General features: G+C 35.1%; 1 protein-coding gene across 1 annotated transcript; it reads right to left on the minus strand.

The window, feature by feature from the left end:
- Nucleotides 1-4,682: 4,682 nt before the first annotated feature.
- On the minus strand, nucleotides 4,683-23,563 carry LOC124635199 (methanethiol oxidase). Its single transcript, XM_047171020.1, has 11 exons — nucleotides 23,471-23,563; nucleotides 17,154-17,308; nucleotides 13,441-13,626; nucleotides 9,287-9,446; nucleotides 9,081-9,192; nucleotides 8,661-8,858; nucleotides 8,202-8,299; nucleotides 7,775-7,962; nucleotides 6,522-6,677; nucleotides 5,342-5,460; nucleotides 4,683-4,977 (listed from the first exon to the last, which is right to left on the minus strand). Exons 1-11 carry the CDS (start codon nucleotides 23,478-23,480, stop codon nucleotides 4,929-4,931), a joined length of 1,431 nt encoding a protein of 476 aa, XP_047026976.1. The 5' UTR covers nucleotides 23,481-23,563; the 3' UTR covers nucleotides 4,683-4,928.
- Between the last annotated feature and the right edge of the window lie 483 nt (nucleotides 23,564-24,046).

Consider the following 24,046-nt stretch of genomic DNA (forward strand, 5'->3'; position numbering starts at 1 on the left):
AATTGTGTATTATTAGGCTTGGATTAAGATGTTACTTTTGAGTTTGACTGCAATATCAGAAATGTTTAGCATTGTTTTATAAGGTTTTTACTTAAACAAGTCTCAATAGGGGGGGAGAAGGTTGCCCTAGTAACTGGATTGAGGAGGTCAGATAGGCAGTCACTTCATGTAAAAAACTAGTATTTATAGCTATATACATACTTAGAATAAGACTAGGCAGAACAGCTGTACCCATTCGAGTACAGTGGTAACTTCGACTTAAGGTATACACACCAATCCCACGTGAACAGATTGTTCCATTCGACCTTCAGAGGAGAGTTACCAAAGTCAAGTGGCTCACTGTACTCTACAGTAGTCAGATTTGACTGTATTGAAATAGAAGACGGACGTCGACAATTGAACAATTGGATCGTAGCATCGTAGGTACGGTACCTACAAAGCTTTGAGATATAAACATCAAAGTGAATTTAGATAGTTCAACTATGTATACAATATCATTGTCTGTTTATTCACGATACACTCGAAACGGCTGCTTGAATAATCATGCAGTTTTCACCAATAGGTAAATTGGTTCACGAGCGTTAAAGCTGGGGTAGCCGGCTATAAAAAGGAAAAATTTTGCATGCTTTCCATACTTATAATTATGTATCTCAATTAAATATGAATCCGAACACTTTCCTTAACGCCTTTATGTTATTTTTAGTGCCTAACTCTACTGACGCTAAATATAAGTAAGTAAAATAAGCTAAATACTTTAAGCATTTTCCGCATAAAGCTGGTATATTTTATTAAAGGCCGAAGTTGTTGCAAAAGGAAAATTAACTCCTTTGAACCATTAAAAACTGCTGTACCGTTGTGCTTGGAAGCCAGTTAAATGGCATAAAAACTGCCTTTGACTACCGATGAGAAAATAATATAATGGACTCTCTCAACTATTTATTCCTGAATAATGTTTTGATTAAAATAAATTTAAAAGTACTTTGTGTGAAAACATCTAGTAGCTAGTTTAGGTATAAATACAAGTTGTTGATTTGCATTTGTGCCATACTTCAGGAGGAGGACATACAATACGTAAATAATCGATTGGAACTACAGTAGACGGGAAGTAACTAATATGCACTGCTTTTTTTGTCATTGTAATGTCGAAGTATTTCAGAAATAATCCAATTTTATGAATGAAATTTATGAATAAACGTTGCGTATGCTTTGTGTTTGCGTTTGTGTGAGGGCGCAGCACGGTTTTAAGGCCAGTAACACACGCGCCAAGTTTAAATACGGCTAGATGACATTGACGGAATTCCAAAAAAAAAAAATTACGTACCAATTTTTTTGTTGATTTGGGTCGACAATCATTAGCATAATTACGTCCTTGAATATGGCACGGATGCAAATCAACAGCTTGTACTTCTAGGATACAGCGTAGATATAGATGTAGCGAGAGTACTAATCGGTCGTATAGTGGTCTAAACTTACCTTACCTCGAAATACTTAAGCGTCACTTATCTTTAAGGCTTACGTAAAAGTCTTATTGCCGCACCAATTTGCTGAAATGTTTCAAAGAAATATAGCATAATGTTTAAGCTGTTGTTTTTAAAATTGAGTATCATTTCAGTAGGTATTTATCCATAACTTTGTCATCTTCATCGAAGTTCAGTATATATGATTTAATATACATATATAGATTTAAGGAAGCTATTTCTATTTTACACTTACCCAAATAAAAATTCTTCCTTTCATGTGGCTACCGTAAAAAGCTGATAATGCTAATGTTTTTATCATCCCATTGATGTGTTCAGGTTTACCCTCTTCAAAAAGTCCCCACAAAACCGCTGGGGTCTCACATAACCATTTGAGCACACTTAAGACTATCTTAACTACCTGTATTCGCTTTCCTTGTGCAATAAAATTCGATCGACACTTTTAGAGTACCCATACTGACGACTAAACAGTCGGCCGACGGTTGACCAAATGGGTGGCAAAATCTTGATTCTAATCAAAATCAAATCAAAGAGTTCATTCGCGTTTATGACGCATATATGACACAGCGGAAGCAAATAAACATAAAAAACATGATAAAACAAGAGAACAAAAGAATAAAGTGAGAGAAAAATATGTTCAATCAAAATTTTCAGTCGGGCCGATACCACCTAAATACCTGATCATTGTAATGTGCGTACTACCATTCATCTTCATACTGATTTATAAGCCGAAACAGACTATTGGCCGACAAAAAATTGGCAGTATGCTCTTAAGACTATCTTAACTACCTGTATTCGCTTTTCTTCTTCAATAAAATTCGATTGACACCTTTAGACTGAAGCTTTTCGCCTATTAACACGTAAGGCAAGGCTCGTGTCACGTACGAATCTAATCACTTAACTATTTACAGAAAAGTAGCGTCTGATGAATAATTTAATATGTTTTACCTTACCCTGTGAAAATACCAACACAAAATCCCTCTTGGTTCGAGGAGGAAACATGATACAAGTATACATTAGTCTGCCCAAAAGACCCAGTTTATTTCATCAGCAAAAAAGTGCCTTGAGTATTTTTGAAACTGAGAATCCATAAATCACCATTTGGTCATAAAACGATACGTAAATAGGCTTCAATATCATAACATACCTGACGTATGCCCAATAAAAATAATTGAGCGAAAATGGTGTCAATAGAATTAGGATAAGAAACTAGGTTCCTACAAGCCACAAAGATGATATAATCTGAATAGACCTTACGCTACATGGACTCAGGACCCTTTTAAGTCCCTTCATTATCCTAAAAGAAATCTCTATTTTGTTCCATTCCCATTGATTGGTATGTCAAGATTAGAATTTGGGTCTGCACAGAACCATAAACCTCAGTAATGGTCTTCTTAAGCCAAGAAACTGTAATTAGGAAGGCAATTGATAAAAAAGTAATGGCGTTTGAAAAGTTTGCAAACGGCTGTGAATTTTGCACTGCTTTGTAATCGGGCGGGGCAGTAAAATGTTGGAAAGTTAGTGTAAAATTTTTGCCAGTAAAATACATGGGTAAGTATATAAACATTTAATAAATAAAAACCAAAAAGTATATATTTTTGAATGGGATTTTACTCCATCTTAGTTTTAAGTTTTGACTCCCAATGCAAGGTCAGATAAGACGCTCACAAAGCACTAGTTGAACCTTTATATAGAATCAATATACACTACATCACTTTTATATCACCTTTTCAATATCGGGGTGCTATTATGACCTTCCATCAAGATCAGGTGCCCTAATATTGTTTAGGGCTAGACATAAATTTCATATCAGGTCGTTCGGGGGACAATATGTAAACTTCGATACCGCACGTCTATTTTACGAGTACTTTGGCTATAAAATAAATAACGTGCTATATATTTTTCGAAGGCTCCCGGAATAGGATCTATTGTACTAACTTATTTATGTGATAGAAGTGTCTACTGAATTTGGTTCCCAGAAAGATGGTGTTGGTTAGTGTTTAAATATGATTGATTCTGTAAAATGATTTTATTGAAAACATTTTTGTCTATAGAAATAATTGACATCTCTCGTTTCCTATTTTTATCTTTTTGTAGGGTTTGAATAGTTGCTACGTTAACAGACTGTGTATTTACTTGGATATAAATATACAATCCTCAGGGTCTCGATATGACGGGGTACAAAAATCACTATACGAATCACAAGCATCTCGAATAACAATAGCAGACATCTGATAGTTTTGATCGTTAGAGTCGTCATTTTTGAAGTTGCATTGCTTGACTGAACATCATCTCAGTTATATAAACTTCAAAACATTATTAAATTATACCTATCGACAATAATGGCGATCCAATCATAAATGGTGATCACAAGTGCTACTGTTAAAGTTATACATGCATTTTTTCTCAATATTTTTTTATTGCATTTCTTGGAAGATAATCGTAAAAAATATCTAATACTAATCCTTATCCTGAAAATTTATCTTTTGCACTAACGAGGTTTTCACTCTAAGGCGTCGATACATATTTGAGCTAGGTACTGACCACCAAAATTATATTTTCTTAGAAAGCCATAGGAATTAGTTCATACTTTCACGGTCAAACAAGCCTTAGTCCAAATATCCCTCAACTGTATTAAACCAATGATGGCCATCGTTCTGCGTTTTCGAGAACATTTCCCGAAAATTAGATTCCACTAATTATACGGTCGCAAGCAGGCCACAAAACAGCACGTTTGAATGCATATTCACGGGAACATTTAACACAATAGTGCAGTAAAATGTATTCCCCGAATCCCAGTACCGACAATTACATGGAAAAGTTGCTAATTCGTATTCACGATGCAGTGGTCTCCTGTGTTTCTGAAATGCTAATAATGAAATGAAAAACTATTTATAAAATGACATTATTTACGAAAAACTTACCAAGAGTATGTTAAGTATGAAAGAAGACGGATGGAAAGAGAGAGGAAGAGAGAAGGAAAAATTAAAGGATTATCTGAGAGATGACATGCATGAGAAAGAAATGTCAGTATAACGGATATTTAAAGGTGTGGAAAGGTAGAATATAATAATATTGCACCGACAGTATATTGTGATCAGGGCAGGAAGCTACCTATTTTTCAATATACCTAGGCTTCGTTAGCTCTCAGCTATCTTAAACGGCAATATACCTAGTTATTTTAGTAAATAAAACTTCATTAAATATTTATGCATCATATATTTTCATTAAAACCTACCTAAGAGCATTGCGTTCCTTTTATACAAAATACAAGTTTACAATATAATTTATTACGTCGATGCTTAAACAGATTGAAATTATGCTTTATTTATTTACTTTTATATTGTTACTTATACTGAAATTCGTAGATTTAATTATATATGAAATATGGTTATTGTTTGAACACGCATACAAAAATATTGGCACATGATTTTAGAAATTATAGAGTATTTAGTCTTCGGCTAGCCAAATGTCAGAAGTGCAGTCTCCTCCTGGGTACCTGAGAAATATATTTTTAATATTAGAACTTGTATAACCCAATTTTTTTGACAGACTTGTCAGATACATAGACAATTATTCAACGGAACTTTCTATCCTTGTTTAATTATCATATTTCCATGAAAATAAACTTTACTCAATATTGAAACAAAAGAAGAAAGTTTTAATCAAAACAGCAAGAGTTTTTCACAGTAAAAACAGACAGTTATATTTCAGACTTTAAAATTAGAATCCAAACAAGACTCGAAACTAAAACTAAATACATTTTCAAACAACAGCAAACTAAACTAAAAACCAAGCGTATCACTAGCTATTCATACAAATTTCATACAGGTTTAACATTACGCTAAAAAGTTCGTAGGTACCTCATTTCGTGTGGCGTGACCGGCCCGTCCGGTTCGTTTCCGAAGTGAACGAGGAACTCCGGGTCCAACTTCATGCCTCCATTCACAGTGTCCACGTCCAACTTTATTATCCACCCACCCTGGCGATACAATACAAATGTATTTGAATTTTGCGGCATCCAACAGAAAAATAATTTTTGGATCCATTCCGTTTTGGATCCATTCCGTTTAGGATCCGGTTCATTTCTGGTAACGTGAAATGTTGATGGGAAATACAATGGATCTATTTCAGGATTTCATTTTCAATGGAAACGTCTAAAAGCAGGAACGTTTATTTTCGTTATATAAAGATTTCTAAATTCAGCATTCAGCTCAGTAAAAATCATTCGGTCTAATGAATTAAACGGTTTAATTTTATTTAGTGAGCTCCAGTTTTTGTTACTTTATTTACCATGCAACATTTGCTCTGAATGCGATAAAGTCTGTTTATAAAAAATACTAATCGGAGGAACCATTTAATCCACGTGTGCTCAAAATAACGCGGAAAAAAAGGGAAAGTTGGCACAACTTGGTTTAAAATTACAACGGCTGTCAGTTATTTGTATGACAAAATATGCGACGCGTCTCATGAATTATTCATCAATCCCCGGTGACGTATATCTCACAGAATGTATCTAAGAAAAATAACTTTGTAAAACATTGCAAGGGCGCGGTAAATAAGACGGGGGTCGAAGGTTTGATATAAGAGATAAGGGCTGTTTATTGCGGTCTGCTGGGGTGAATGTGGACGTAATCCAATAAAATACTTTGTCTACAGCCTTCGCATACTCGGCCATGTGACTTTTAATAAAGTCTCTGGGACTACATTTTTGGGCGCCGCTTTCAGTTGAAGAATTTCAACAAAATTCACCTGAAACTGCGTAGTTTTGGAAAGGCGAAATATTAGGCTAAACCACAAGCTTGAAGAGTAAGTTACAAGTTTTTGAAATAACCTATTATAATGTAAGTCTTTATATTAAAACTTAAAAACCGCCAAAAATTCCTTCTCGTCAATGTCGACTGGGAACATGCCCAATAGGCTGGCAGCATTCAATCCTGGACGGCAATGCTTAAATCCTTTGTCTTAGGTAGTTGCTAGCCTTTTGGTAACGCAAAGCGTCAAGCTTAATGAAAACTAAATGTTACATCTAGATTATTTTACCTCTTGAGTCATTTTGGGGTAGAACTGTTTGTCCCACGTACTGAAGAGAGACGATGAGACATACAGACGCTTTCCATCAAGCGACAGTTGCAGCATTTGTGGCGATCCTTGCAGAACCTGGCCTTTTACAGTAACCAGTTGAGGCTGTACCAGTACCTGATTATAGAACAACACAATGTTAACTTACATGATTTCATGACTAGCCCCGCACTCAGAGACATTTAATGATTACTTAAGTCACTCCTTAGTGACGGATGTCCGTTTTCACCAACAATCTCTTAACGTTTCCCTAACTAAGTGTCAGTTAGAATAAGGGCTCCCCCAATAATAAAGGTTATAAGAGACACTTAAACTTTGGTGTAAATGAAAATTCGTATCGAGTGTTCGCTAAAAATGCTCTTAGGGGATCCCTAAATTTAGGTATCTGTTGGTGAAAATGGGCAGGATTGTCAAAGAAATCCTTCACTAAGTGTTAAGTATGTTATTAAATGTGTTCAGTTACTTTAGATGTCAAGGTTATTTTGTATTTTAGGAATGCTAATTGACTGAAGTTACTGACCTTACTTCATCATATTCAATGATATCTAAATGAAAAGTACCTATCTTAAAAAAACATGTCTAATAAACGCTGGTCTATTTATAAACTGTTTATGTATTTTGTTGATAAAAAAAGCCAGTCATCATTGAGTGTTACTGAAATATCAGTGGTCAATAATGTCATTATAATACTACCTAATAGTTTGGTATATAAGATAAACACGACATGTTTTTTCATAAATAAATGAATGTTAATGTGTGACGCTGTTGATAACATAATTATAATGCAAAGTAATGGCCTGAATGTAAACAAAGCTTTTTATGACTTGACGAAATCTAAATTTTAATAATGAAGAATACTCATCCGTCTCTGTGTGTAAATTTTAGTAAGATTGAAACCCAAAACCTTAACATTTATCGATAAGCTTTGCACGAGACTCCGAAAACACTATATTATATAAAAAAGGCTTGGTGCACATAACCCGAGTGATATGAGAGAATTAAGTAATAAACTAAATGTGTTTCACAATAAAATGCCATTAAATAAAACGACAATAAACAAACACTAATGGAACAAACGTTGAAAAGCAATTTAGCAAACATCAGAGGGTAAAAACTCTAAATGAAAAGAATGACACAGCGAGAACGTAATTGTGTGAAGTCATGAGGCGTTAATTTCACCTATTACCTACAATTGGAAAAAAGGAATGCCTTACCTCGGACTCTCTGTCCTCAATCAGCTTCATTCCAGGGTCAGAAGCAATTACGCCTCCCAGTTGAAGCTTCCCTGTCAATTTTGGATGTTCGGGATCGGAAATATCATACTGCCTCACTTCTCCATGTAACCAACAACTTCCATACAGATATTTATCGTCCAGAGATATAATCACATCACCCAATAAACCTGTAACGAAATTATATTTATAACTCTCATTGGTACCGCAAAAAATATTGGTAAAATCTGTATCAAGCAAAATCGATATTCAATTATAAGAGACATTGCGACTCTGCAGATTTAAATAGAAATTTACAAAGTCAAACTTGTGTGGCGTATTTGCCAAGTCTTTTGAAGCGTAACAAGACATTTACCCTAAAGGAAATGTTGGTAACTAGAGAAAAATAAAAGAAGAACAGAAAAGTTACCGTTAAGCTCGGACTCAACGCCATCTTTAGAAACTTTTTTTGCTGGTATGTCGATGACTTTATCGGCTTTCCACGATCCGTCTGATGTTTTGTAGAACCTAAATAAAGTTAATTGAAAGCTTTTACTTAGTTATTCCTTTAAGTAGCTGTGAAATATTCAGGATCTTCGGTCCTTTCCTTGGTTTGCCTCGTTTTCCTTTTAAGTCTGATGAGATAGATACAGCTACTCTGTACTATCTTGCATTTACATTTTCAGTGTACATTTGAGTAAATTGGTTACTTTATTTTAAACTATCTATTGAATGTTTAAAATACTAATAATATATAAATGAACATTTACATAATCTGTCTGGTGTCAGAATCACGAAACAACATTATCAATCAAGCTCAACAAATCCGATACAAACGTACCAAAACACGAAGGTAACTTTAACAAAACTGCGCAAATTTCATACATACCTGTAAACGTTGGCAAACACCGCACACCCGACAAATCCCTGCGCGGCTTTAGGATCATGGAGAAATCTGATCTCAAGGGGAGCGCAGCCTTCCGGGCCCAAATCTATGACCTGTTGTAACTCTTGCGTTGACCATTTATAAATATTCAACGATGTGCCGTAGTGATCCTTGTTTGGTATGTCTTCGGGGTGGAAGCCACTGGGGACAGATAATTCTTGTTATATTTGGATATAATAAATGGGTATAGTATAGTATCCCGAATTTGACCGAGATTTTCGAGAAATGTTTTGGCTTGTGCTCAAATAAGAATTCGAAAACATTAAACAAACATTCTAGTTTATAAATCCATTCGCTCACGTACAGTGAAGAAGGTAAGTATATAAATTACATTTAAAAGTTTGTACAAAATAATGCACTTACGATTTAAATTTCCTTGGCGTGCCCCACTCAGTAGCAAACATAACATCATGATAAGGCTGGTACCAGAAATCATACCCAAACTTGGCATGCTTACTTCCCTTCGTCCACGCCCCTAAAAATACACGAAAAGATTTACGTTTTTTCAATATGGCCCACATTAACTGGCCCCTCCCGTCAAGCTGTGTACAGACGCGTTCACAATTCACCTGTCATTTTCAAAGTCTTCGAATCGATGAGCACAAAATCCCCTTTTCCGTTTTCGTCTTTATCTCCCATCGTCGAAATCATGATTTCGCCGGTTGCTAGGCAGTGCGTGGTGTGCGGGTAACTGCAGTTGAATGACCTCATCTCTGAGCCGTCGATTACCTGGTAATGAGATTTTCGCTATGAACCCTCTATATAAGGGAGCTGAGAGAATGAGCTCTTTAGCAGTTTCCCCGATAGTAAGGGATTTACATTTAAGTTGGCCTCTTTGGTATAAACTTTTAGGAGAAACACTTTCAGGTGTTTTCGTGTGTCTTACATTTTGTTATGTGTTTTTATTTTAGTAAACAGTTTAGTTAACATTTGTAGAAATAGTTGACTCGAGTTTGCTATTTATTTTTCGTAAAAACGGTATACCTACTGTGAAAATTGTGTTATTTGAAAGATTTATAAAATCTGCTAGACCTGTCTGCTACCAAACAACCAGGCAGCTTGCGTGTTTGAGTTACTCTTTAACTGCCAACATTCATAATTTCACGAAACTCCATATAACTTCCAAATTCTGAGTACAAAGTATTATGTGTGAAAAGGACAAACTGGGGTCCTACGGCCAATATAACGAGTTCGCGAACTGTCTGGCTTGACTCGGAATGTTGCAAGTTTAACGACAGATTCTGGACTTCGGGAGAGCTAGTTGGGAAAATTGCGCCATCCAACTATTTGAGTCTTGGAACAATAATTATGGCGATATTGGGCATTAGGCAATCAGCGATGAGGGATAATTTGGAAGTATAAGTTTTGGGGTGTTTCCGGGAATTGAAGCTAAGCGCACTAGCGCATACCTTTATAAACTTGGTTAATGAAAACCTCGAAAGTTTCGTGGTATAGAAACTAAATTCAGAGTGTGTCCACAGATGTCTAGATAAGAACCCATTAATTAAATGAGGAAACGTTTGTACTTATCCAATATTGGAATTTAAATGGATTATTTCTCGGTACATTTCGATTTTTATATTTTTTTATTTATAAGAATATACTTAATGTTTTGCTATCTGAGAGAGCAGTTTGTCATATTTGTATGTTGGTTATTTTGTACCGTTACCAAGTTAATTTTCCTTGAACTCTTTATTAAACAAAAAACAATTAAATTGAAATTAGGAGCTACCTATAAAGTTTCAAGGGAACAAACCAAGTACCGGAAAAGAGTTTCTTTTTTATTCTTTCCGTAAGTTGAGTGGATACTTCAAAATTATAGTCCGGCTCAAACTGAGAGGTTTTAATTAGAATCCATTTCAAAAACTCCGAACTCTTACACCTGAATCTTCAATCGTGAAAGCTTGAAACATCAAAATTGATTCATGAAATAAATATTGACTTCGCTAGAGTAGAAAAAGAAAATAAACTGTACCTACATTAAGTACGTTATTTGATAGAACCAGGACTCTCTTTGAGCAGCATGTTGATGTAATATGCAATTTATGATAAAATTGACGTTTTTATTTACACGACGTTTACTTGAAGCGTGGCTTTATTAAATGAAATTGCATTTTAATAATGCAGTGGAGATTCTCATTTTATTTTACATCAAGTTAAATAGACTGGCGTAACATGTTCGTATGTTGTTGTTATATAGTTTTATTTGAAATGAAATTGGAGTATATACCTATGAAATACGGTATAAAAATACTGACAAGCTATAGTCAATATAGGAATTTAATATTTTAGATCGAATATGAAATTACATATTTAATTTCGTCTGGCATATGGCATTTGCCTAATTTTGTGATTGAATTTCAGACTGTCTTGGTTTGTGAAAAGCATGAAACTTTACAGGAAAACAAAAGTGTATCATAATCATAAAAGATGGAATAAACCAATAAACACTTAGCTAGCTTTCAGCATCATTTGGATTATCACTCAAGAAAATCAAATAAATTCAATCAACTGGCTTGAACAGTAGCCTTTTTTCCCTGATTCAATTTCTGCCGATAAATTGATTCGTAAATCTGCATTCAGAGTAAAACAACAATTTACTTCGGCGAACAACCATTTGTTTCAGTTTTTACGCTCTCGCAATAAAGTTGTAGTTGGTTCGGAAAATCCGGAACATAAAAAGCTAAGAATTAAAAAAAGTTTCCCAGATCTGTTGACATAAAAATGCCGTTTTATGACCAGCTAGCTACCCGTAACTATATCGCACGTACGAAGTTCGCAAGACCACACGACCACAACTGCATTTTTAAGGACCAAAACAAATTGTTTACTCTTCAATCTTGGAAGCACGCTTGGATGCCAAGCCGATCGTAAAATTGGACCATAAATCTAACAAACAATCTAGAAAAAAACACGGATAAGTGCTCCGTGTGAGAATTTAAATTACGATCGGCGAACAGCGTTCAGGAATCCTGCACAGCCCGTAAATTGGGCCCGCTATTGATTTATCGATAAATGCCTTAATCACCCTAACACCACCACATAAATTAATTTTGTTTGTGGTCAGCCACCACTTTGTTATGCAGGTAAATTTTAAAATAAAGCTTGCTTTGTTGTGAATTACTATTTATATCAGTAAAGAGTTAGGTCCTCTTTATCGTAATTTTCTGTGTGGGTTCTAGCTTATCTTAAGCCTTTAGAACTTCTTAGTTACCTGCTTTCTTAATTAACCTTTGATATGTTATTAGATTCTCGTCAAAAAATTCAAAAATCTACTCATAATCTATTGAATTTTCCTCATACTCAATTCATAGAAAACACTCCCACATAAACTAAACATTTTACTTACAAAACACTGCAACTTTACATGCAACTCAATCGACTATATCTTTGAACTCTGGCCCGGTTCCAGAAGTTCTTGTTTGTCCACACTTGTGTTGTTTAAACTCTTTGCACCTATTGTTAAGCGCACCTTCGAGGCATTGATGCCAATGTTTATTTACTGCTTTCTTGGAAATAGATTCCTTGAAAATAGATTCGATTCCTTCTACACACCTGTTTAGGAACTTCAGTAGCTCGGTTTAAAGTTTCCACGAAAGGAATGTCTTTATTTTTGAACTGTTTCTGTGTTTTATATTTTACTGCGATGTGATGTTGTTGTTGTTGAATGAAGAAAAAATTACTAGGAATTATATTCATTTCGTTCTAAATCATAATTCCCGTTCAATACATCTTTAAAAACTTCTCCCGGACCACCGCATTGCACAAAAATCATCCTTATAAACACCACCTAAAAGTTCAGATTTGCAATCCTCTCTAGAAATTAAAAGCACTTATATAGTAGGTAATCTTCCCATGAAAGTTGGAGTATCAATCAAGGCAATTAAGGTCATAGCGGTATGGAGATGCGGTCTCTGCAACGTAGTTAGGAATTGATACTTTTACTACTTTTTATTGGTAATAATATTTCTTTAATGGGATAAAATTGTGGTGGCAAAAAATTGTATTAGAAAACTTTTTCGCGAATATTATGATAAAAAAAAAACCGGCCAAGTGCGAGTCGGACTCGTGCACGAAGGGTTCCGTAAATTACAGTTAAATCAACCTATCTCAAAAACTATAAGAGATACTTTGATCAAACCAAAAATCGTTGAAAGAGTTAATTAGCATGCATCACCTCTATTTTTTTTAGAATTTTATACCCCGTAGTTATAAAAATAGAGGGGGGGGGACATACTTTTTACGACTTTGAGAGCTGATATCTCAAAAACCGTTCACTTTAAGAAAAATGTTTTTTAGAAAACTTTATATCATTTTAAAAGACCTTTCCATTGATACCCCACACGGGTATGTACATCGAAAAAAAAAATTTCATCCCTCAGTTACATGTATGGGGGGCCCCACCCCCAATTCTTTTTTTTACTATTTAGTGTCATATTTTTGTAGCGGTTCATACAACACATATTCCCATCAAATTTCATCACTGTAGTACTTATAGTTTCCGAGTAAATCGGCTGTGACAGACGGACAGACGGACAGACGGACAGACGGACATGACGAAACTATAAGGGTTCCGTTTTTGCCATTTTGGCTACGGAACCCTAAAAAACGGTAAATAAAAATTTGCAATTGCAACTCTAATGACGTACCAATAGTCACTGTACAGTAACGAAAAAAGGTTTCACCAGCCACTCAACGCACAGAGCGTACAATTACCACTTACTTTATGCAATTTTGGTTTTCGAGGATCCGTGCCGACATCCACGATGAAAACCTTCGCGGATTTCACAGCAGGCAGGATAAGGAGGTCCCTCTTGAGTGAAGGGTCGTCATGGCAACTGGAGCAAACGTTCCACCCACTGTGATGAAGCTCGTCACCTGTGCTGCCAGTGTGTGTGCGCGCTATTACCTGTGACCAAGGAGTTTGTGTCAGTGTTGGGGATTTTGAATGAAGGTTGGTCCCAGTTTGGGTGCCAGTATTTTTATGTAAATAATTTGCTTTCTGCTCGTGATTATACATATAATGTTAATAAATTATAATTCAATTATTTTCTTTAATGTCTAGAATGAAAACCATAGAACATTATAGAAATTACCGCTTCCAAAAAGCCTTTAATTTGTTGCATTCATCTTAACCTAGTTACAATACCAGTTCGATTGCTTATCCTTTTATAACGCCCCAACTACCATAACCCCATTTACACGCCGCTCTTTCTTCTTACCAACCAAACAAAAAACCCAAGACATCTATCGTAGAATCCAAGTAACAAATCCCGCACAATATATTGCATTCCGCCTGTTAATTTAGTCTCGCCTGGCATTGCAATGGCAAAGTACACAATAATACTTCCTACTAAATCCTGAAATCCTCGGATTACTGGTACGTTATTGCCCAGCGACATCGCCGGACTGAGAGCAGACTGCAAACTTTTAGTCGGCCGATAGTTCGGTTTATTTTTGAAAAAAAAAATGGTACCTATTCTAATAATAACTTTGCAATTCTTATCTTTTTCTCAAGTATGAATAAAATCGATGTGAAACTTTCGCACAGTGGAAACTTTTAATCGGCCGGTAGACGATTTGGACACACATTACATTAAGTTGAGATCATTAAGTTAGATGTATCAGACCGACTGAAAAGTTCGTGTAGAAGCAATGATTTTCTTGAAAAAGAAAAATTGGTGGTCATCGGTTCAACCTTCGGCCGACTATTTAATCTTCAGTGTGCAAGTATTCTAAATGGCAGGATGTAAGGTTTTATTCGCTTATACAAAAGTAGTGCGTAATTGGTATTTTCTTCTGTATAATATTGCTTGTTTCGTAACGTCTTTCTGGGAAAATTGTTGCGCAGACAGATTTGGAAGGTAATTATTATTCGAATACGATTGGATTTTGTTTTTCGTGTTTGTAATTGTGTTTGGTATGAGGAAAATACCTTGTATTGTACAAAATTGTTAATGAATTTTAACATTAGTAAATGCCTCATCTCATTTTACAGAAAATTGTTATATAGTTCATAATAATTTTGTCTTCGGGTTTGTCTAGAGGGCACATAACCAATAATGAGAAATGTGATCGAATACATTATACATACATTACAAAAACCCACCAATCACACCTATCGATAAAATTCAACCACTAGGTTCTTTAGTAGGTACCCTCTAATTTCACATTCCTATCACATTGCCTCCCAGGTTAACGCGGGTTGCTCGCAAGTATCAAGCTCGGGTATCGAGGTTACAGTAATCAATTAAATCCTTCCGATACCTTTATATCGAATATCGTTCAATAGGAACTCGTATAATATTCACGGAAATGAGAGTGGTAAATTGTTGCCCCGGCTTAAGTTTTGATTTCAAAGTCAAAGTACTTTATTGCTTGATTAAATGTATTGATGGTAATGGTCACAATTTAAGGGCTTTCGATGTATTTAAAAAGCTGAAAGTAAGTGACCTTTGAAAAATAGAATTTTAAGTTACTGAAAAAGTTAGAATAATATTTATTTTTGAGTAGGTATTTCTCATAAACAGTCAGAGCTAGATTCGTTTTTACACGCTTTTTATTAGCTTCACCTGTATGTTTGTATGTTTGTAACCGACTTCTTTGGGCGCGATTTTGACCCACTTTAAATGGCCAGATTTCGTTCAAACTTTGTAGATTTATTGAGGACCGATGACAATACACTAATTTGATAAAATTATTCCATTTTTAACCGACTTCCCAAAAAGGAGGAGGTTACACATACACATCGATTACTCCGAGGTTTATAGACCGATTTACGTGATTCTTTTTTTGTTCGACTCGGAATAGCTGGCAGTTGGTCCCATAGTCATCAGGTTAGGATCTGAAGATGGAAACCCTGAGAAATCGAGGGCAACCTTCAAAAGTTGTAGGCATACATAGGGTAAAAACTTGACACTCAGGTGTACGCCTAAAAGCACTATTCAACTGTGAAGATTTGGAGCTGACCTGATGATGGAGACCAGAGAGGGTCGAGGGAACTCGACAACTGAATATGTAAACTACCTCGTGTTTGGGCTTAGATTATTCGTATTGACAAGACCTATGCAACAGTGAAGGTTTGGAGCTGACCTGATGATGGAGACCAGAGAAAGTCGAGGGAACTCGACAACTGAATATGTAAACTACCTCGTGTTTGGGCTTAGATTATTCGTATTGACAAGACCTATGCAACAGTGAAGATTTGGAGCTGACCTGATGATGGAGACCAGAGAAAGTCGAGGGAACTCGACAACTGAACATGTAAAATACCTCGTTTGGACTTATATTCTTTGTATTGATGAGAACTTCCCACATGTATGGATAGTGACAACTATTCGTATCACTGAAAAGCTTTGAATAAATAACCTTTTTACAAAAAAATTAAACCGACTTCCCAAAACAATAAAAAGCAAAAAAAAAAATAATTTTAGGTGCACCGGCCTAGAAGTCGGTGGCAAAATTAACTTAGTAACATCCATTAGACACCGACTTCTAGGCTTTTCAATTTGCAAAATATGATTTTTGTTAATTTACCTATATAATTTTCATCTATAGTCGATAAGGTAAGAAAATTAATTAAAATTTTCTAGAATTTTTCTCTACAGTCGATAAGGCAGGACTCGATGTAAATTTTTATTTCCAATAATTATCTTTAGCCGTTTTCTCTAATATTGACAATTTTTTGTATACTAAAGAGAATTTTAATTCTACAAAACAAATAATAGTTTTGAAACAAACTAAAAAGTAGAAAATAAATAATAGTTTAAAAAAAAACTAAAAAACACGCTTTTTATAGAAAAACGAACTAAAAATTAGAAAATAAATTTTAATGGATTTAAATTAAGAAAACAGTGTTAAAAATTTCAATGAATATAAATTAATAATAGTATGAATACAAAAAAAATATTTAAAAAAAGCGTGGGGTGCTTTTAAGATATTATCGAAATGAAAATCACTGTACTCATATCTGTCAATAAAATATTTAGAACTATTGACACCATGCACCCCACGCTTTTTTAAATATTTTTTTTTGTATTCACACTATTATTAATTTATATTCATTGAAATTTTTAACACTGTTTTCTTAATTTAAATCCATTAAAATTTATTTTCTAATTTTTAGTTCGTTTTTCTATAAAAAGCGTGTTTTTTAGTTTTTTTTTTAAACTATTTTTATCCCCAATTCTAATTCCAATTTTTCTAACCCCTTGTTGGTTTTGTACCTATAAGCCGAATTTTATTGCTTCAAATCAAAAAATTGTTCATTGGTATGCCAAATACTATTCCTACCATATATTGCTAGTACCTACTGAATTAGGAATCTTTACTTAAAATACAAAAAGTTCGCATGGGATCGCATTTTTTTTCGAACACATTGAACTCGGTTTCTAGGAAGGCAGCTTATAGTTTTCAGTCTGAACATTTCATACTAACCTGGCAATAGGTCGGAGATTCTGGATCAATGTCAACGGTAGCTAAATAGTCTTGTTTGGTTGTGTCTGGTTGAACACAGACCACGTATATCAACTTCTCCCTAGGTCCCTTCGTGAAGGCTTCTAAAGGAGACGCGTAGCCCGGTCCTAGCTTACCTGTGAAGAAAAGTAGGGTAAAAATAATGTCAGTAATTATTATAAATAGGTACAAGTTGTTTAAAGTGTTAATGGACAATAATTGCTGAATGAAAACCTAAACAATACTCAATAATTAATTATGAGTATTGTTTAGGTTAGTGAAATACCTAATACTTTTTTTGTCAATAAGGTTTCCACGGTAAAATTTCCCAGCGGCGTAAGTCTAAATTCACACTAAAATCAGAAACTGGGAATATTCAAACTTTTATTTTAGATGATAAAAAAAGTTAATTTAAATCTAATTTATATTCAATTCAAAACCTTCAAAGCAGTCTTAACAAATCCCCGAACACCTGAATAATAAGCTGATCCGAGCCAAATAATGAAAATCAATTTCATGGCTTTTCCCTCCAAATATTTATTTTAGGGTGCTCAATTTTCTTTCAAAAAGCGAACTGTCAGTCCATATAAATCGTCGATAGGCATCAAAACGTTATTCTTTTCCCGCGTAAACGGGGGGTGCGGACAAACATCGGGGGATGGCGCCCCACGCAATTTGGGTAATCACGTCAGGTAATGCTTGCATATAAATTACTCCTTTGTTCGGTTTAATCCCATCAATAACCTATTGTTTCGCCTACAAATTGCATGGCTTGTTATAGTTCGGCCATTCAGAGAATGCGTTCCTGACACGTCGCGATTGAACTGACGACGTAACTACATTCATTGATTATTGATATAATAATGTTGTTTTAATGCTCCTCAATTGTTAAAACGGTAAACAACCAGCAAAAATATTTTTATCGTAACTGCAACGCCATTGCAAAGTTACGTCGTCAGTTCAATCGCGACGTGTCAGGAACGCATTCTCTGAATGGCCGAACTATAGTTGTAGGTAAATATATGGCCTTGCATATTCTATGCATTGATATATCGATACAATAAGGGGGCGAAGTGGTTGGAATATTTTATTTAGTACATCATCATCCTCCGAGCCTTTTTCCCAATCATGTTGGGGTCGGCTTCCAGTCTAACCGGATTCAGCTGAGTACCAGTGCTTTACAAGAAGCGACTGCCTATCTGACCTCCTCAACCCAGTTACCCGGGCAACCCGATACCCCTTGGTTAGACTGGTGTCAGACTTACTGGCTTCTGACTACCCGTTACGACTGCCAAGGATGTTCAATGACAGCCGGGACCTACAGTTTAACGTGCCATCCGAAACACTGCCAATGGTGTCTAAGATATACTTAGAAAGTACATACAGACTTAGAAAAGTTGCATTGGTACTTGCCTGACCTGGGATCGAACCCGCGCCCTCATACTTTAGAGATTGGTCCTTAACCCACTAGGCCACCACGACTTTTTTAGTATTTTATTTAGTACATACATATATAGAACTGAAGGAAGGAATATTCCACAACAGCATTAAATAAATTTAAAATTATGTCAAACCGTCAAAACCTAAATGGAACGAAGAATATTTTCTATACTAATATTATAAAGAGGAAAACTTTGTTTGTTTGTTTGGTTGTGATGGATAAACTCAAAAATAACCGATTTTAAATATTCTTTCACCATTAGAAAGCTATATTATTTGCGAGTAACATAGGCTATAAGTATTTTATCCCGGTGTGGGCAGTAGCTCCCACGGGACACGGGTGAAACCGCGGGAAAACGGCTAGTACTAGATAAATAGACTACAATGTTTGGTCTGTATGTTTTATCAAGGAACCCTTTTATTTATTACATTAATTGCCCGTTACGCAAACAATTTATCTAGTCTACCCCTTAATCTGATTAGATCTTTTTTTCGAGGCAACACTAGCTATCTCACGCGATCATAATTTACTATTTTATTTTAATTTGTATTAGTGCTTCAGTTGATAAATGAAGGACTGTGATGTAGATAGCAGGTTGTCGTTAAAAGGAAATGGTAAGTTACAAGTTAATCAAAAACAACACTTAGGTGTTGATGACTATGTTAGTATACAAATGTGTTTACAATATTATGTCGTAACGAAACTTGATTTATAGATTTGGAAAATAGTGCATATTCCATGCTGTTTCATTCAAACGAAAATAATAAAGTAATTATTAATAATCCAAAGATCAGAAACGTGCTTTAATCGTTTGCTTTCGCAAAAAACAAAAGAAACAAAAAATATTTACAGATTTTGACGGGAGGATCCTACTAACTGCCTTATTCATACGAATTAAACAGATCTAGCAATCGAGTTATAAGTCCCAACCAAAACACTCTCAATATCGGTACCCCTGCAAAAACTACGCATATAAAATGACCTTGAAAACACTACTTATCCACCTATAAACAAGCAAACTATCTTATCCGACGAGCTGTCTGAATGTCAAACATTGATAGTTTGCTTAATGCAGAGGCGATGAACTAGGAATACATAACAACGGCATAATACGTACTTATGTCATTGCGTTCCGTGATACGCATAACGTTGAATAACTGATATCTTAACTGTTAATAATACAAATATGAGAGATGGTAATGGTTTTTTGAGTTTTTTTTTTTACTATAAAGGACATTGTTCAATTTTGGCCTAAGAACCGATGTGAATATGAATTATACTATAATTTTCATTTATTTTTATATTGTTTGAAACATATTTTAGTATTTCACGGACACTTCAAATAAATAAATTCCAAATAAAAAGTTGAGTCAATTATTGATGCCTTATAAAATGTTTTCCGTCAGCCAGTGCTGCCAGTTTCGGAAGTTTTCGCGATTTCGGTAAATACGGATCGAATTGAGAACCTCCTCCTTTTTGAAGTCGGTTATTTAATTAGTTGATAACACTTTATTCATTTAAATGCCTAAATTGACTACCTAGAAAAAAAAAACTAGTATTCTATATTTTTTAAGCGAAATCGCGAATTTCTGGCTTGGCATTCGAGTATTATAGTTTTCGTAATTGGCAACACTGGTGTACTTCATACCTTATCCAGTGTTTCATTCAATTTTTGATTGCTTTGCGACTATTGTTTCTTTTGTGATTTTCTATGCGTTTGATGGTTAAATTATTCTAACAACTTTGGCTTGATTACGGACTCCGATTAGATTGCGTACTTGGTAGACTCGGCTGTGTGTAAAGGACTGGATTTTCCTGGCATTTTCGGATATTGCTCTGTCTGTGATCGAATTTAGTTGTATTATAATTACAACAATGGATGCAGAATATAGTTTATATTGTATAAATTGTGGATCTGCTGGAGGCTCTTTGGTATCAGAAAACGAAGATATACTTCATTGCAAACAACAATGGACTGCTCCCCGTATTTTTATAACCTCAAAATATTAACTTTTTTCGTAATTATTTTAGTTTCCTGAAGTGTCCGTTCGTGAAAACTTATTTCATAGGATTCCATATAATTTTAAGAGTTTATATAAGTTTCGATACACTTTCGATTCGAACGGTTCTTAGGCAGAACATGTATGGAGCCGGAACAATGTCCTTTGAGGCGATTTGCATGTTTTTTTTTGTAGTGATATGTGGTATCCTGAAAACGAGGGCAATTTAATGGAATAAATAATGGAATAAAATAATGGAAAGTAGTTCGTTCAGGACGTCCTGGGAACAGTAAGTATTATTATAATACGTAGAGTTGCGAGACAGTTTTTAATGATAAGATATTTAAAGTTGCTAAGTATTAGACAATCTTAAGATTTCGTAAAGTTCAGTGTCATCATTTTAACTACACTATTGAATTCAATTCGTAGTAAAAGTTTCAGTTACGTATGTTGAAGCTACATTTTATATTTTGGCAAAAACATTCAAGATATCATACCTCGTACATGATGATGATGATGATGTCCTCCTAGCCGATTATCGGCTACGGCGGCTGTTCTCATGTAAGGAGATTAGCCAACTGCGCAGGACATATTATAGTGCACAAGCATTTGCGCAGACACAGGTGCACTCCCTATTCCTTCACTCTCATAGCCCGATGGGACGGCAATCCGACACGACCGGAAAGAGATCAGGCGCAGGACCGACATTTACGTGCTCTCCGATGCACGGGTGAATCAATCACCAACTTCCAGGCTTCGGGCTGCTTTGTGAAAGTCTTCTAAAACCCACAAAGCGATTTCGGCCCGACTCGGGAATCGAACCCGAGACCTCGTGCTCAGCAGCCACACTTGCGACAGCTAGACCAACGAGGCACATACACCTCGTACATAGAACAGAACTGAATAAAAATTCATATCGTAGTGCTAGACAGCGGACACGATGCGTTTTGTAGGTAGCGTATAAAGATGACAAATAGCTGTTGCATTTCCATTTTGTTACCATGAGTGAAGCTCACACAACCATTACATAGACTATATCGAGCTTTAAAAGGTATGGACATGGCCAAATTACTAGTGAGGAAATGAACGACTTGAAATATTGATTTTATTGAACAGTCAAAACTTCGTATGTGTATATGTGATAAGATATGAGTAAGAAATAATTAAACTTCTGTTAAACAGTCGATAGATGATATTATCTACCATCTAATCTATAGTATGTATACTCAATACTCGAACTCGAAAAAGAATTCTAAGTAAATTAAATTCGCCTCTCTTGAGTATCCGAGACGAACAGAAATCTCAGCGGAGATGAATAAATCAATTTTGTTTCAAAGATATTAAAGACAACAGATTTTCAATCTTATCAGGACCCCACTTAAGATTATATCGACACCGTCCTGAAATTAATACAAGTGCTCGTCTCCACTTATTTCCGTAGCTCTGAGGGACATTTTTAATCCATGCCAAGTTTAATATTCAAAGGACTTCTTTAAATTTTTCTATCCACAAAAAGGAGCTTTATCTAAACAGTGAGATTAAAATCACTAGGGTTCGTTTGAGGGACGTTTAAGTCGCTTTGAAGGCACGCCTAGAGGCTGGGATGATAAATTGCAACCCGCTTGATGTTTTTGACACTTTTTTTTTCATACCATGACCTTTTACTGGTCTTTTATTTCGCTTATCATGTGACACGGACGAATAAGTTTGTTAAAGAGCTGACAAATAGCCGAATAGAGCAGCCGGGTGGAACATGACTTCTGAGCATATTGGAGTTCAAAATGGCTGATCGTGCTGCTGTGTTTTATGGGAAAATTATGTTTGTTGTGAACTAGATATTTCATGAATGACACACACTCGTATTTTATATTTACAACTTAACTTACATAAATTATAATATATTTTTGATATTTTTAAAACATGAATACTAATTAACTATCATAAAATATTTAAAATTGGTAAAAAGCAGGTCTAAGATACCTACTCATCATGTGTCATTATAAAAGCTGCTAAGAGAAAATTCACTTTAGTATTTTAAATTTACTTTGCTTGGACAAGCGTAAACCCCCTGCATTTGGAACCCCAATCAGTGAGATGGTGAAGTGGAAATGGTCTGCGTTAAGATGCATCCTGTGTCACCGGAAAACAAACACAATGCTTTTATTCTACTCTCTTTTATCAATGGAATATAAATTAATAGTGTTTGGATTGTGGAGTACCCAGTAAATAACTCTGACATATAAAATGGTGAAGGATCACTACTTGATTCATTGATTACTGTCACTGTATGTGTATTATTCTTTTATCTTCATTATTAAGTTTATTTACTATTTTTCACATTTTCTGGCAAGGGTAAAGACAATTTACCCATAGTGCTACAAAATTAATCGACTCATTCTTTTCTGTGAATGATGTTATTACGATCTGACAGTAGGAATAATCCATCATTTGGTAGGTACACATGTAATTCTTGCGAAAGGACATAGGTTGCCATTTGCAGGAAAAAGTTACATCTAGACGCAAGCAGAACCTCGGGAAACTGCTAGTGAAGTCGGCTAGCGTGTTATAAAAACACATTCAAAACAACGACGACAATTTAGCCAAGCATATATTACACTAAAAATATGAGTTACTTTTCAAAATACGATAATATCAGAACGAAATGATGTGAAAACAGTTCAATTACAATCTCACAACAAATACAAACAATCAACTTAACAAAACAAACTAACTAAATGACGCAAATACATTGAATATCAGTTTTCAACTAAAAGAATCTGATATAAAACAACTATGGACCTTAAAATGAGGTGCATTTTAGGTTTAAAATTGATAAACAATCAAAAAATAGTACTTACAACAAGACATTTTTGTAATTTTTAACTGGCAGCCGTTCACAGCGATGATGGGTTAACAACTAGTAGATTATGCAAACCAAACTTGATGATAAACTAACAGATATCGTCATCTCTTTCTATCCCCTTTAGAAAAACGAATAAGATGTACCGGTTCATGCGCAGCTATGATTGTACGTAGCAACAAGATTCAAAATGTGTATGTAAATAATATTGAACTTGACTTGAGTCGAATGTTTTGATAATAATTTTCCAGTAGTAATAGTTGATGAATTATTTAGTTTTTGAGGAGCTCATTCTAAGTCAGTATGTAAGTAAGCAGGCAGATTGCCTACTCTTTACCAACTATGTTGGGGTCCGCTTCCAGTCTAACTGGTTGCAGCTGGGTACCAGTGGTTTACAAGGACCGACTGCCTATCAGACCTCCTCAACTCAGTTACCTAGGCAACCTAATACCCTCAGTAAAAATGGTGGTCAGCCTTACTGGCTTCTGACTACCCGCTTGAGCTCATGGAATAAATAAAACTCTTAATAATGAATTGGCCAAGCGTTAACCAACGCTTGGCGCTGTCCACAGAT

Source organism: Helicoverpa zea, chromosome 12, assembly GCF_022581195.2.
Source record: "Helicoverpa zea isolate HzStark_Cry1AcR chromosome 12, ilHelZeax1.1, whole genome shotgun sequence".
Taxonomy (NCBI): domain Eukaryota; kingdom Metazoa; phylum Arthropoda; class Insecta; order Lepidoptera; family Noctuidae; genus Helicoverpa; species Helicoverpa zea.